Source organism: Garra rufa, chromosome 1, assembly GCF_049309525.1.
Source record: "Garra rufa chromosome 1, GarRuf1.0, whole genome shotgun sequence".
NCBI classification, from domain to species: Eukaryota; Metazoa; Chordata; class Actinopteri; order Cypriniformes; family Cyprinidae; genus Garra; species Garra rufa.
Window position 1 is genome coordinate 55,144,280 of NC_133361.1, and position 14,905 is coordinate 55,159,184.

A 14,905-nucleotide genomic window follows, 5' to 3' on the forward strand; every position below is an offset into this window, starting at 1 on the left:
GGTATATATCTAACAACAAAAATAGCAAAATTGGTTTATTATAGTTAATTAGTTTTTTTTTTCCTAATTTGATTTGAGAAACATTTTAATTGTGTTCAAACAAACGCATGTCCTCCAGCTCATCCTTCACATAACTAATGTAGTTTTGGATTTCTGAGATGCGGTTGCGATTCCTTGTCACCTCTTCATCGTGTATCTATTAACACACACAAAAAGATTACAATGTTTGCATTTTATTTGATAATAAAAGTCTGACACACTGTGACAACAAAATAAAATAGAAACTATAATATAATATAATAATTATTTAATTAATTTAAAATTGTTGTGTTCAGATAATATATAACAAGAAGTGTGATCCTGGACAGCTGCATTGTAGGCTACACTGTCATAAAAATAAAAGAAAATTATAATATAATATAATATAATATAATATAATATAATATAATATAATATAATATAATATAATATGATATAATATAATATAATATAATATAATATAATATAACACAATATAGTTTATTATAATAAATAAAAAATCAAATGAAATATATAATAATATATTAATATAAGATATAATATTACAAAAAAGAAAGTGTTATCCTAAAAAGTGTGATAAAACAAAAAATAAGATAAAATAATAATATAGTTTAATATAATATAAAATAATAATTAAATAAATAAATAAAATTGTTAATTAGTCTAAAGTTTAGGCACAGAAAGTGAGATCCTAGACACTGATAAAATAAAAAATAATATAAAATAGTAATATAATATAATATAATATATATATATATGTATATATATATATATATATATATATATATACACACATACATATATATATATATATATATATATATATATATATATATATATACATATATTATAATAAATTAAATAAATAAATAAAATTGTTAATTAGTCTAAAATTTAGGCACAGAAAGTGTTAACTTGGACACTGTGATAAAATAAAAAAATACGATAAAATAATAATATAATATAATATAATACATAAAATCAATTAAATAAATAAATAATAACTAAATAAAATTGTTAAATTATATAGGCACAGAAAGTGTTATCTGGACACTGTGATGTAATAAAAAAAAGATTAACTTATAATATAATATAATATGATATAATATAATATAGTTTAATACTAATAATATAATACATAAAATAAATTAAATAAATAAAATTGTTAATTAGTCTAAAGTTCAGGCACAGGAAGTGTGATCCTGGACAGCTGCATGGTAGGCTACACTGTCATAAAAAAAAAAAAAAAAAATATATATATAATATAGTTTAATATAATAAATAAAATAAAAATATAATAATATATTAATATATGATATAATATTTAAAAAATATAATAATAATAAAATTGTTAATTATTCTAAAGTTCAGGCAAGAAAGTGTGATCCTGCACACTGTGATAAAATAAAGAATAAGATAAAATAAAATAATAATATAATATAGTTTAATATAATATAATATAATATAATATAATAAATTAAATAAATAAATTAATTAAATTGTTAATTAGTCTTAAGTTCAGGCACGTAAAGTGTGATCCTGGACAGCTGCATGGTAGGCTACACAGTGATAAAATAAAAAATAAAATAAAATAATAATATGTAGTTTAATATAATATAATAAATCAAATTAAAATATAATCATATATTAATATATGATGTAATATTTACATAAATAAATTAAATTGTTAATTAGTCTAAAGTTCAGGCACAGAAAGTGTGATTTTGGACACCGATAAAATAAAAAAATGTAGAAAATAATACAGTTTAATATAATATAATAAATAAAATAAAAATAAAATAATATATGATATAATCTAAAATATTTAGCATATAATAGAAAATAATTTTGTTGATGCCAAAGGAAGTGTGTTCATGATCACATACTGATTTCAGCAATCCTCTCATCCAGCTGTTTATCCGTGTAACTAGCTCATCCTCTCTGTTATCAATCTTCAGCAGGTGGGTGTCATGGGAAGCACTGACCGCATTGGTCACTGTGTCTTTATCTACCAACAGCTACAAAGCAGCATAGGAAATGGAGGGCAAAGCAGCAATCAATACCAAAATAAGTGTCTGGGACATAAATAGACTTCTTCATTATTCATAACAGATAAACACAAATTATTATTCGTTTCTACATTAAGTGATCAAGACTGACCATGGCCACATCCTCAGGTATTTCCTCCTCTAGCTCATTTTTGACCACTTTCTCCAGTGTTGCCAAGGCAATCTCAAGCAGCTGTTCATAGTGCTGGTTTTCCAGGTCTCTGCACTGTGCAAATGTTTGCCAGAGTCAAAGAAGTATTATTGAATAAAAGAATGTGTGTGTGTGTTTAGGATTTGTTGAATAAAGGATATATGCCTTGCACATATTCAATGAATCCTCCAACCATGTCTGAAATGTTCCTCTCAAAGTCTTTGATGATTTCCTTCAAAAAAGCAGATTTGTAAAACCTCAGTTTGGTTATTGTGTTATGATATGGTGCATTTATAACACATTAAAAAATATTTATTTAAAAAAATTACAGTTTGCTAAAAGTAATCACCCTCAGGTCATCCAAGATGTAGATGAGTTTGTTTCTTCACGGGAACAGATTTGGAGAAATTTAGCATTACGTCACTTGCTCACCAATGCATCCACTGTAGTGAATGGGTGCCGTCAGAATGAGAGCCCAAACAGCTGATAAAAACATCACTATAATCCACAAGTAATCCGCAACACTCAATGACCCACATTTTTTGAAGTGAAAATCTGCGTGTTTGTAATAAATCAATCAATCGAGATGTCCAAAATCCATAATTTTGCTTTCTTAGTGAAATATGGACAGATCAAGCACTCCTTACAAGTGAAAACAGTCCAAACAAACACAGCTTTTCCACTTCAAAACACATTAATTGATGGACTGAAGTGATGTGGATTACTTGTGGATTATTGTGATGCTTTTGGACTCTCAAACTCTTTCTGACGGCACCCATTAAAGGGATAGTTCACCCAAAAATGAAAATGTGATGTTTATCTGCATACCCCCAGGGCATCCAAGATGTAGGTGACTTTGTTTCTTCAGTAGAACACAAACAAAGATTTTTAACTCAAACCGTTGCAGTCTGTCAGTCATATAATGGCAGTCAATGGTTACCATTATTAAGAGTAAATGATTTGGTAAAAAAGATAAAAAAAATGCTGTTCAGTTTCTCGTGTCTTAGGATATCAGTGTATCGTCACGAGCCGCAGGGTGTAATTTGGATTTGTCTGTGCATGTTTTTTTTTTACTTTCAAAGGTTTGGTGCCCATCCAATGCCATTAAATCACTAACAGACTGCAACGGTTTGAGTTAAAAATCTTTGTTAGTGTTCTACTGAAGAAACAAAGTCACCTACATCTTGGATGCTCTGGGGGTAAGCAGATAAACATATTTTCATTTTTGGGTGAACTATTCCTTTAACTGTACTGGATCCACTGGTGAGCAAGTGATGTAAAGCTAAATTTCTCCAAATCTGTTCCCATGAAGAAACAAACTCATCTACATCTAGGATGGCCTTTATATTTTTGAGTCAACTATTCCTTTTTTGTTAATATTCTGACCTCCAGTTGATCCACCAACTGCAGTTCCAGACTCATGAGGGTTTCAGACAGCTGGTTGCCCTGTGCCTGGCAGGAATTGATGTGGGCTTCAAGTAGCTCGGTGTCTGTGATCTGTTGCATCTCCGCAATCTTCTGCAATAAAATGGAATTTCATTTGTGAGCATTTTGCTGTGTCCAGCTGGTGAGAAATTGCTTGTATCATTTTCCCAGCTTGCCTGAGGGAGAAGAAACGAACCTGCCTCCTGGACCTTTCAAAGTCAGCTGCTATTTGTGCTGCTTTGTGCTGATTGTCAGCCGCTGCCTCACGGGAACAGGTAAAAAAGGATTCCACCTCAGCCGTTCTCTGAGCATGCTGAGTCAAACCCGCATCAAATATCTGCACACATAGAGCCTCCATCTTGCTCTTGAATGTATATGGATTGTCAAGGTAAATTGATTTTTTTAAGGCATTTTAATATTTTTAATTGCTGTTCGATTGTAATTGGCATTCCTGACAAGGATATAACTCCAATAATGCTTCCATTCCAGGAAGGAGAGCCAGGTTCTCTGCATCAGGATCGTCAGCAAACATGCTGTCATAGAGCTGAGGTCCATTCAAGAGCTCCACGAATGCGTCCTGTGAAAGTAAAAAGAAGTAAGAGGGATTTCATCGTGTAAATGTCACCCTGGACCACAAAACCAGTCTCAAGTAGCATGGCTATATTTGTAGCAATAGCCAAAAAAATATTTTATGGGTCAAAATGATTGGTTTTTGTTTTATGCCAAAAATCATTAGGATATTAAGATCTTGTTCCATGAAGATATGTTGTACTTTTACTACTGTAAATATATCAAAACTTAATTTATGATTAGTAGTATGCATTGCTAAGAGCTTCATTTGGACAACTTTAAAGGTGATTTTCTCAATATTTTAATTTGTTTTGCACCCTCAGATTCCAGATTTTCAAATAGTTGTTTCTCTGCCTCCATACATCAATGGAAAGCTTATTTAGACTAAATGAGATAGCATGAGTAAAGATGGTCACCTTGTGTAGTTGAAGCTCCTCATTGCTGATCTTCTGAGCCTCAAGTGCCAGCTCATTTTGTAGCTCATTTTGTTGCATTTCCTCTATAGCATACTGATACTTTGTAATAGCAGTTTCACGCTGTGTACGTGAACACAAAACATTAATTACAAACAGAACTAAAATACAACAATAAAAAGAACAGTAGGACAAAATGTTACAGTTAAAGTAAAAAGTTTACATACACCTTTTAGAATCTGCAAAATGTTAATTATTTTGGCAAAATAAGCGGGATCGTTCAAAATGCATGTTGTTTTTTTATTTAGTACATACCCGAATAAGATATTTAACATAAAAGATATTTACATATAGTCCACAGGAGAAAATAATAGTTACATTTATCAAAAGTTTACATACACTTGCTTCTTAATACTTTCAGCATTTTTGTGTATTTGAACCCTTTCCAACAATGACTGTATGATTTTGAGATCCATCTTTTCACACTGAGGACAACTGAGGGACTCATATGCAACTATTACAGAAGGTTCAAACGCTCACTGATGCTTCAGAAGGAAACACGATGCATTAAGAGCTGGGGGGTGAAAACTTTTGAAATATGAAGATCAGGGTAAATTTAACTTATTTTGTCTTCTGGGAAACATCTAAGTATGTTCTGTAGCTTCTGAAGGGCAGTACTAAATGAAAAAAATATGATATTTGGGCAAAATAAGAAAAATGTACACATTTTCATTCATTCATTCTGCTCTTAATGCATTGTGTTTCCTTCTGGAGCATCAGTGAGTGTTTGAACCTTCTGTAATAGTTGCATATGAGTAGCTCAACATACACATGAGGTCAGCTGAACAACTAAGCCAACCAGCTACAAATAGATTCAGGTCTTATAAAGAAGACGAAATATAAAATATTAGAAATGACTAAATGAAGTCTTACTGTACTAACCGTTTGTTCATCCAGCAGTCTGTAGTCCAGATAAACTAAGTCTTGAAGATACGCTGCCACAAATATCTTGTACCTCTCTTCATCACAGAGGGGGTTTCCCGCAAGATTGAGAGTGCGTAAATTCTTAAACTTCCTGAGGTATAACACCTGTGGGGTTGGATATGATTTTCGTCAGCTTTATGTTTGAGTGACATATACTACCAAAAGTTTTGTAATGTTTTTTAAAGATTTGATTTATTTGATCCAAAGTACAGCACTCAGTGTAAAATTCTTAAATATTTTTACTATTTAAAATAATAGTTTTTTAGTTGAATATATTATTTTAAAATATAATTTATTCCTGTGATTTCAAAGCTAAATTTTTAAGCATCATACTATCCACTCATCCTTCAGAAATCATTCTAATATGCTGATTTGCTGTTCAAGAAACATTTATTATTATTATTATCAATATTAAAAACAGGTATTTTTTTTCAGGATTTTTTGATGAATAGAAAGATCCAAAGATCAGCATTTATCTGAAAATAAAAAGCTTTTGTAACAGTTTTTTTGGGGAAAGAAATTATAGAAATTAATACTTTTATTTAGCAAGGATGCTTTAAATTGATCAAAAAGGATAAATGCTGTTCTTCTTTCCACTTCTTTCTACTATTTCTGAAGGATCATGTGACTGGAGTAATGATGCTAAAATTCAGCTTTGAAATCACAGAAATATATTACATTTTAAAATATATTCAAATAGAGAACAGTTATGTTAAACTGTACAGATATTTCAAAATATTACTGTTTTTGCTGGACTTTGTATCAAATATGTGACCCTGGACCACAAAACCAGTCTTAAGTCGCTGGGGTATATTTGTAGCAATAGCCAAAAATACATAGTATGGGTCAAAATTTTTGATTTTTCTTTTATGCCAAAAATCATTAGGTTATTAAGTAAAGATCATGTTCTATGAAGATTTTATGTAAAATTCCTACTATAAATATATCAATATGTAATTTTTGATTAGTAATATGCATTGTTAAGAACTTAATTGGGAGAATTTAAAGGTGATTTTCTCAGTATTTTGATTTTTTTGCACCCTCAGATTCCAGATTTTCAAATAGATGTATCTCGGCCAAATATTGTCCTATCCTAACAAACCATACATCAATAGAAGGCTTAATTAGTGAGCTTTCATATGATGTATACATCTCAGTTTTGTAAAATTTAACCTTATGACTGGTTTTGTGGTCCAGGGTCACATATATGGTGATCAGAAGACACTTCTTTAAAAAACATTAAAAATCTTTCTGTTCAAAAACTTTTGACTGGTAGTGTACATTGGGTTAATCATTGAGAAATTAACTGATTAGTGGATAGCTGCACACATTTTATCACACAAATTTTTCATCTAAAATACAGTTGGCTTACATTTTCAAGTTGTGCAATTGTATTGTTTCCGATAGAGAGGATGTGCAGGTTTTGCAGCATATCCAGGTTTTCAATGACAGAAATGCGGTTGTTGAACAAACTCAAGTCCTGAAGTTTCACAAGAGAGTCCAGTCCTTCAATCACCTCAATATTATTGAATGACAAATCTGAGAAATACAAGAATTACACTTTATTAGTGTCTGATGATTCAAACAGATACTCTGGATCTGTTTTGATATCAGTTAGACAACCTGAACTCACCAAGCCAAACCAAATTAGTGAGTTTTTCTAATCCTTCAATCCTTTCAATAAGGTTATTATCCAGCTGAAGTTTCGTTAAAGAGGTGAAATGCCAGAGGTGGTAAATCTTCAGGATGTCTGCAAAAACATTAATATCATTATATTTTTGAAAGCAAGAAGACCCATATAGTATTTTTGTACCATTACAATCATGATAATGAAGAGCATGTTCTTATGCAATTCTCATTAATGTCCTTTTACATTATTTTTACATTTACATTACATTCATGCAGAATATATATACGCACATTGCTGTTCAAAAGTTTGGGATCAGTAAGATTTTTAATCTTTTTTTTAAAGAATTCTCTTCTGCTCATCCAGACTGCATTTACTTGATAAAAAATACAGAAAAAAAACAGCAATATCGTGAAATATTATTACAATTTAAAATAGTAGTTTTCAATTTTAAAACATTTAAAATATAATTTATTCCAGTGATGCAAAGCTGAATTTTCATCAGTAGTTACTCCAGTTTTCAGTGTCACATGATCCTTCCGAAATCATTCTAATATGCTGATTTATTACTTTTATTACCGAATGGAAACAGTTGTGCTGTTTTTTTATTTTTAGAACCTGTGATACTTTTTTCAGGATTCTTTGATGAATAAAAAGTTTAATAGAACAGCATTTATTCAAAATTGAAATCTTTTCTAATAATATAAGTCTGCGCTATTACATTTTATCAGTTTAACACACCCTTGCTGAATAAAAAAAGATATATATATTAAAAAAGAATGCTTTGAAATGGCAGTTTATATTGTTACAAAAGATTTCTATTTTAAATAAATGCTGTTCTTTTTAACTTTTTATTTATTAAATAATCCTGATCAAGTATCACAGGTTAAAAATAAATAAATTAATTAATTTTTACTTGTTTTCAACATTGATAAAAAAACTGTATATTAAAATGATTTCTGAAGAATCATGTGACACTAAAGACTGGAGTAATGATGCTAAAAATTCAGCTTTAAAATCACAGGAATAAATTACATTTTAAAATATGTTCAAATAGAAAGCAGTTATTTATTAAAAATTAAAATAATTTTTTCATTTTTTTCCTTTCCTTCTCTCTTTGAAAGAAATTAATACTTTTATTCAGCAAGGATTTGTTAAATTGATAAGTGATAGATAAATATATAAAGACTTATATTAGAAAAATTACTATTTTGAATAAATGCTGCTCTTTTAAACTTTTTTTGCATCAAAGAATCCTGAAAAAAAAAGCTTCTAAAAAAACACAGCTTCTAAAAAAATATAAGCAGCACAACTGTTTACATTACAACATTGATAATAAAAGTAATAAATCAGTATATTAGAATCTTTTCCGAAGGATCCTGTGACACTGAAGACTGGAGTAATGGCTGATAAAAATTCAGCTTTGAATTACAGAAATAAATTATATTTTAAAGTATATTAAAATAAAAAAAGTGTTTTCATAATACTTTTTTTTCTGTATCTTTGATCAAATAAATGGAACTTTGATGAGCATAAAAGACTTTTTTTTTTTTTTTTAGTTTTCCCAAACTTTTGAGCAGGAGTATATAAATATATGAAGTGTTTTTTTTTTTTTACATTTTCAAAAATCATGTTTTTTATTATGTTAACATGTCTTTTGTATCATGTGCTTTATTGTGTTAGTTAGCTGCATTTTAAAGTTATTTTTACTTTATATAAAAATAACCCAACTGCAGTTTGATTTAAATTAATTGGAAATGCGCAATGAAAAAAACTTGATTTTTGCAAATTTTTGCAAATGAACTCTTCATATATTATATTATTATATACTAAATATGAATGAATTATTTTATAATGAAATAAATACATTTTCTCTTGACTTTGCGGTAAACTATGCTTAAATAATTAATTAAATTAATTAATATGTCCACAAATATATATTAAATATTCAAATGATACAGTTTAGGTGTGAAATGATCAGTGATGTTCTTACTCTTGTAGTCTAGTCTCAGTTGCAGCACGTCTTCATACTGGATGCCCTCTTTCTTGGCTATATCTCCAGCTTGTCCCTGAGGTCCCTGTTCCTCAATTGCTTCTTGTAGCATCTCCTCATCTATTACTTTGGGTTCATCCTGTTGGAAGTTCATCTTCCAGTGCTTCTGATGACAGGAACCGTTGTTTACCTGCGGAAACACATGGCCTACGGAGATCAGAAGTGCAATGATACGGTATCTAACGTTAGTGCATACAAAACGATTGCTTTTAGAGCCATGTCACGATAAAACCAACCAAAACATTGTATCAGTCACCATTTCAAAAGTGAGTTTAATGTATTAAAAGCTCATATTTGGTAATAAACTCTCAGTTGATAACAGACCTGTCTGGAAATATGTCTGAGGACGCCAACACAGTTGCTTAGCAACAGCAGACGACGGTTAGTAACTTCCGGTATGCCTTGAATTTAGTAGCTTTTATTTATACAGTTTTAACCTCATTTTAATAGTTTGATATGGTAGTATAAACCTTTTGTTCCACTAATGAATCGCTTGTTTATATGTTTTTTTTAATTATTTAGTATTTTATTTGGTTTTGCTGTTGTTGATAACGAGTCATATAACTTAGTGGTATTTTCCGAGTAAGTCATTATTTAAATTCGTAAGATCATTCATTCATTCATGAAATGTAAATTTCAGATTTAGTACAAAGAAATATTTCACGAGTACCCGTCACAAAATGCAACAAATAGCGAAAAAACTATAAATAAATGTCCATACATTTCTTTAACTTCGAAGTTATCTTTTTATAAGATCTTTCCATAGCCTTTTTAGGAGGAAATCAGCCTTTAAGACTTTTCCCATGATTGACAGGATTATTGATCAATCAATTAAAAGTTTCGCTTGCTTAGACCAATCAAACATCGCTTTGGGCGGGGCTTATGCGCGCCGTCCGTCAGCCTCTCTCTGTCGGCGGATCGTTGTTGTCATCAAGATGGAGTTCTTGTTGGGGAATCCGTACAGCACTCCCGTTGGCCAGTGCATTGGTGAGTTAGCGGCTTAATAATAGCCTCTTCTTTAATAGAATTTGTTTTAATAATAGTTAATGGACCATATTTATCCATTGCTCGTGTTTAAAGGCGTTAAATGTGTGTTAAATGTGTGCAGGCAGCATCATACAGGAGCGTTAACAGTCAGCTGGTAGCTAAATTAGATGATGTGCTAGCCAGCATCTTCATCCGGTGCAAACACACAGATGCTACTGGGAAACTCTAGTCATTTGTTTTTGTTATTGGAAAATTCATTACTAGAGAGTGAGATGAGTGTTTTGCCAGTAGATCGTAACTCTTAGTGGGGCTGAATGGAGACTGAGGCTGAAACTGAAGTCTATGTCTGTCACCTTCTCTCTAACATTTAACATTGAGGAGTTACGAACTCAGTTTACATGTTTATATTTCGCGTTTTGATTACTCTCAAATGTTACAAACTTTGCTCAGTGCTGTAAGTACAGTAGATCATCATAACGTGAATCATTCAATTCATTATAAGTTTTACATGCAGAATAATGTCACTGCTGAGGGATGGAACAATACATCTGTATTGTTAAGTATTGTTATTAATAGTTACTGTATACTATTTGGTTTAATACATAATACTGATCTCACAATATTATACTTTAAACATATGTTTATTTTTGGAAAATTATTACTTTAAGACAGATGATAAACAGTTAACAAAAAAGTACCATTCATTAACCAGAATTTAATTTTTTTTTTAAATATTGTAGTTTATTAAATAATATATTTAATATAATTTTGATTTATTATTAATAATTAGTAAAAATGGAAGCTCAAATGTGTGAGAGTTGATATTGTTGCATTTTTGTATTCATTTTTGTAATATTTTATAATTTTTTATTTTTTTGTATATATTTTGTAATATATTACTAATATAACATACCACTCAAAAGTTTAAAATTTTTTTAAAGACGTCTTTACTGCTTAGCAAGCCTGCATTTATTTGATTCAAAGTACAGTAAAAACTGTAAAAATGTACAGTTTTTTACTATTTAAAATAACAAATTGACAAATTTTCTATTTGAATATATTTTAAAATGTCATTTATTTGTGTGAGTTCAAAGCTGAATTTTTAGCAGCATTACTCCAGTCCATCATTACATGATTGTTCGGAAATCATTCAAATATTCTGATTTTACTGCTCAAAAAACATTTATTATTATTGTCATGTTGAAAACAGCTGAGTAGTATATTTTAGGTTTCTTTGATGAATAGAAAGTTCAGATACACAGCATTTATCTGAAACAGAAATCTTTTATAGCATTATAAATGTCTTTATTTTCACTTTTGATCAATTTAAAGCAGCCTTGTAAAAATAAAATAAAAATAAAAGTATTAATTTCTATCATTTTCTCCCCCCAAAAAAGCCAAGCTTTTGAATGGTAAAGTGTAGAATTTTACAAAAGTTCAGATTTATTCTAATCTTTGGATTTTTCTGTGAAAAATGTACTCAATTGTTTTAAATATTGATAATAATAATAATAATAATAATAAATATTTCTTGAACAGCGAATCAGCATCATGTGACAATGAAGGCTGGGGTAATTATGCTAAAAATTCAGCTTTACGAATCACATATTAAAATATTTTCAAATAGAAAACTAAAAATATTTCAGAATATTACTGTTTTTGCTGTACTTTGAATCAAATAAATGCAGGCTTGGTGATCAGAAGAGACTTCTTTAATAAACATTACAATTTTTACAGTTCAAAAACTTGCGACTTTGTAGTGTATTTTATTGTAAATATATTTTGACACAATTATTATAGTTACATGACCTATTTTCTTTAAATAGCCTATGTATAGTTTTAACCTGAAATCTTGGATGTTCAAAAGCAAATGTGCATGTCATTTGTTGACGAGTAGCATTCAGGTTTAATTGCATTCACTGATAGTTGACGTGCAGTTTAGTAATGAATCTTAAAACCAGTTTGTGTTGATATGTCTGCTCCTGAATTTGCTTACAAGTGTCATAAAGCTGCAGTGATCCAGTCATGTGACTTTCGATTTGTTGACAGTGCAGGGTGTGCAAACTGGTGCACATGTAGTGTCTTTAACCACTGTGTTACATATGAGTGCTTAAGCGAGGGAATCTATGTTTGGCAGTATATTTGCATTTAATGTTTTTTTTTGTGTGTTTGCGGTGTGTATTTGACTGGAGTTCCTAGGTAGCATTGTGTGTTGAGACCAGAATAAATTGGATGATTAGTCTGTATCTCAAACAATGGTGTTCTGTATGTCTTGCAAATGCATGATGCACATTGGCACCACAGTTTTAAATACTGGACTAGGTGATTTGAAAATAGTTATGTTCAGCTGAAAGAATATGGTTTCCCTTTGTGCTGGAGATGTTGGTGTTAAGTGTTTGATGAGCTTTTCTGCAACATTCTGTGGGTGAAATCCAATCATTACAAGAGAAATCCGCACCTTTGGGAGTTTCCTGTAAGGCTAAAAAAAATTCCCATGCAGATTTCGTTGGTAATGCAAATTTGCAGCAGTGAAAGTGACGAATGTATGAGGTGTGCTTCCTGCATCGCTTTTTTGCCCGTGCAATATTGCTAATCTGCCCCCACCTTTAAGATATGGCCACATCTTCTGAATTTTGTGAGCAAAATGCAGCCTTGAATCCAAGCAGTTGGGAGCATCACAAAAAAGTTCTTGCAAATTTTGCTTGTTCAAGTTGGTCATGCAAATTCACTGTGTTGAGCAACAAAACTCTGCTTGCTTTGAAAGTGACTTCTGTGTGAGCTGTGCTTCATACATCGCTAATGCTGTAATAAACAATATGCATTTCGGCCTGCAAAATTTTGCAGGAATTTGACTCGTGTGACCGCATATTTAGGCCAAAGCATGCTCTGTGCAACCGTGCAAATCCTCATGTGAATCATTAGTCACTATATTGCAATCTATATCATATTATACTTAAGTTTAATTTGAATGAACTGTGTATCATGTTCAAGATTTTGGAAAAACAGTAGCATGGGTATATTTGTAGCAATAGCCAAAAATGCATTGAGTCAAAATTATTGATTTTTCTTATATGCTAAAAATCATGCAAAGATCATGTTCCATGTGATATATTTTTATACCGTAAATATATGAAAACCTAATTTTTAATTAGTAATATGCATTGCTAAGAACTTCTCAATAATTAAATTTTTTTGCACCCTCAGATTCCAGATTTTCAAATAGTTGTATCTCGATCAAATATTGTCCTATCCCAACAAACCATGCATCAATGGAGATCTTATTCAACTTTCACATGCTGTATAAATCTCACTTTTTTGTGATTTTGTGGTCCAAAGTCACATTTGTAAGCTGGTGAATTATATTATGGACACTCTCATTTGATTTGGTAACAATTTGCAAACATATGTGACCCTGGACTACAAAACCAGTCATAAGGTTAAATTTTACAAAACTGAGATGTATACATCATATGAAAGCTCAATAAATAAGCTTTCTATTGACAATATTTGGCCGAGATACAACTATATGAAAATCTGGAATCTGAGGGTGCAAAAAAATCTAAATACTGAGAAAATCACCTTTAAAGTTGTCCAAATTAAATTCTTAACAATGCATATAACTAATCAAAAATTACATTTTGATGTGTTTACAGTAGGAATTTTACAAAAAATCTTCATGGAACATGATCTTTACATAATTTCCTAATGATTTTTGGCATACAAGAAAAATCAATAATTTTGACCCATACAAAGTATTTTTGGCTATTGCTACAAACATACCCCAGCGACTTAAGACTGGTTTTGTGGTCCAGGGTCACATATTCTCAGCAACACGTCTCTGGACTCGGGCCTGTAGGTCATAAGTTGATCCTGCAGGTTCAGGATGTGCTGAACCAAAGGACAACATCTCAACAGATGAGCATTTTTGAGTCAGATATTGGTGTTTTCAATCACTCTGCTCTTGTACATGACTGTTGTAAGAGCAGATTCTTTTCTTAGCAGAGCTGACAGAGGAGGAAAGAGACAGTACAGAACGGAGAAGAAGTGTCTTGGTCATACACTGCCATTCAAAAAGTTTGATCGGGTCGGTGAGATGTTAAAATGTTTGTAAAAGAAGTTCCTTATTTGATCAAACATACAGTAAAACGGTTATATTGTGAAATATTATTACTGTTCAAGGTGTTTGGATTGCTTTTAAACAGTAATTTATTTTTGTGATGCAAAGCTGAACTTTCAGCATTGTTACTCCAGTCTTCAATATCACTTGATTGTTCACAAATCATTCTAATATGCTGATTTGCTGCTCAAGAAACATTTTTTTGGGCGTAAACCACGAAACATTTTTTTTTTCAGTATTGGCACTGACACCAAACTGGAACAGTAGTGTATGAATGACGCAAACAAGGTAGTAAATGTTTGGTACTAATATGGACAAGGCATGCTTCACAGTTCCTGATTCATTTCCTGTGTCATCAGAAGTAATGCCTCTGAAATAGATAAGGCTGTCACAGTAACACACAGTAACCACAGCAAAAACTATAGTAATATAAAAATTAAGGGATTCAGTTAAATTAATAGCATATAGCCTAGTGTTTGTTAAAGAATTAG

General features: G+C 30.7%; 2 protein-coding genes across 3 annotated transcripts in view; one reads left to right on the forward strand and one right to left on the reverse strand.

Annotated features, from left to right (window-relative positions):
* Positions 1-85: 85 nt before the first annotated feature.
* drc3 (dynein regulatory complex subunit 3) lies at positions 86-9,408 on the reverse strand. The gene is made up of 12 exons (XM_073833160.1): positions 9,251-9,408; positions 7,264-7,380; positions 7,003-7,169; positions 5,589-5,735; positions 4,650-4,769; positions 4,128-4,240; positions 3,860-4,034; positions 3,625-3,756; positions 2,400-2,470; positions 2,200-2,323; positions 1,926-2,057; positions 86-196 (listed from the first exon to the last, which is right to left on the reverse strand). Exons 1-12 carry the CDS (start codon positions 9,402-9,404, stop codon positions 86-88), a joined length of 1,563 nt encoding a protein of 520 aa, XP_073689261.1. The 5' UTR covers positions 9,405-9,408.
* An 828-nt stretch (positions 9,409-10,236) lies between these two features.
* The window catches only part of tom1l2a (target of myb1 like 2 membrane trafficking protein a), a 42,715-nt gene continuing 38,046 nt past the window's right edge, over positions 10,237-14,905 (forward strand). For both annotated transcript variants that reach the window (XM_073842936.1, XM_073842944.1), the window contains exon 1: positions 10,237-10,297. In XM_073842936.1, coding sequence (XP_073699037.1) covers positions 10,246-10,297 — 52 coding nt within the window. In that variant the 5' untranslated portion in view covers positions 10,237-10,245. The remainder of the gene's footprint in view (positions 10,298-14,905) is intronic.

Excerpts from the sequence above, each read along its gene's own strand:
- drc3 (XM_073833160.1), bottom strand. The coding sequence starts at position 9,404 with ATGAACTTCCAACAGGATGAACCCAAAGTAATAGATGAGGAGATGCTA. Across the intron at positions 5,736-7,002 it reads CAATTGCACAACTTGAAAAT|GTGTTATACCTCAGGAAGTT; the intron begins GTAAGCCAACTG and ends CCAACCCCACAG. Across the intron at positions 2,324-2,399 it reads ATTGAATATGTGCAAGGCAT|ATTTGCACAGTGCAGAGACC; the intron begins ATATCCTTTATT and ends ACTCTGGCAAAC.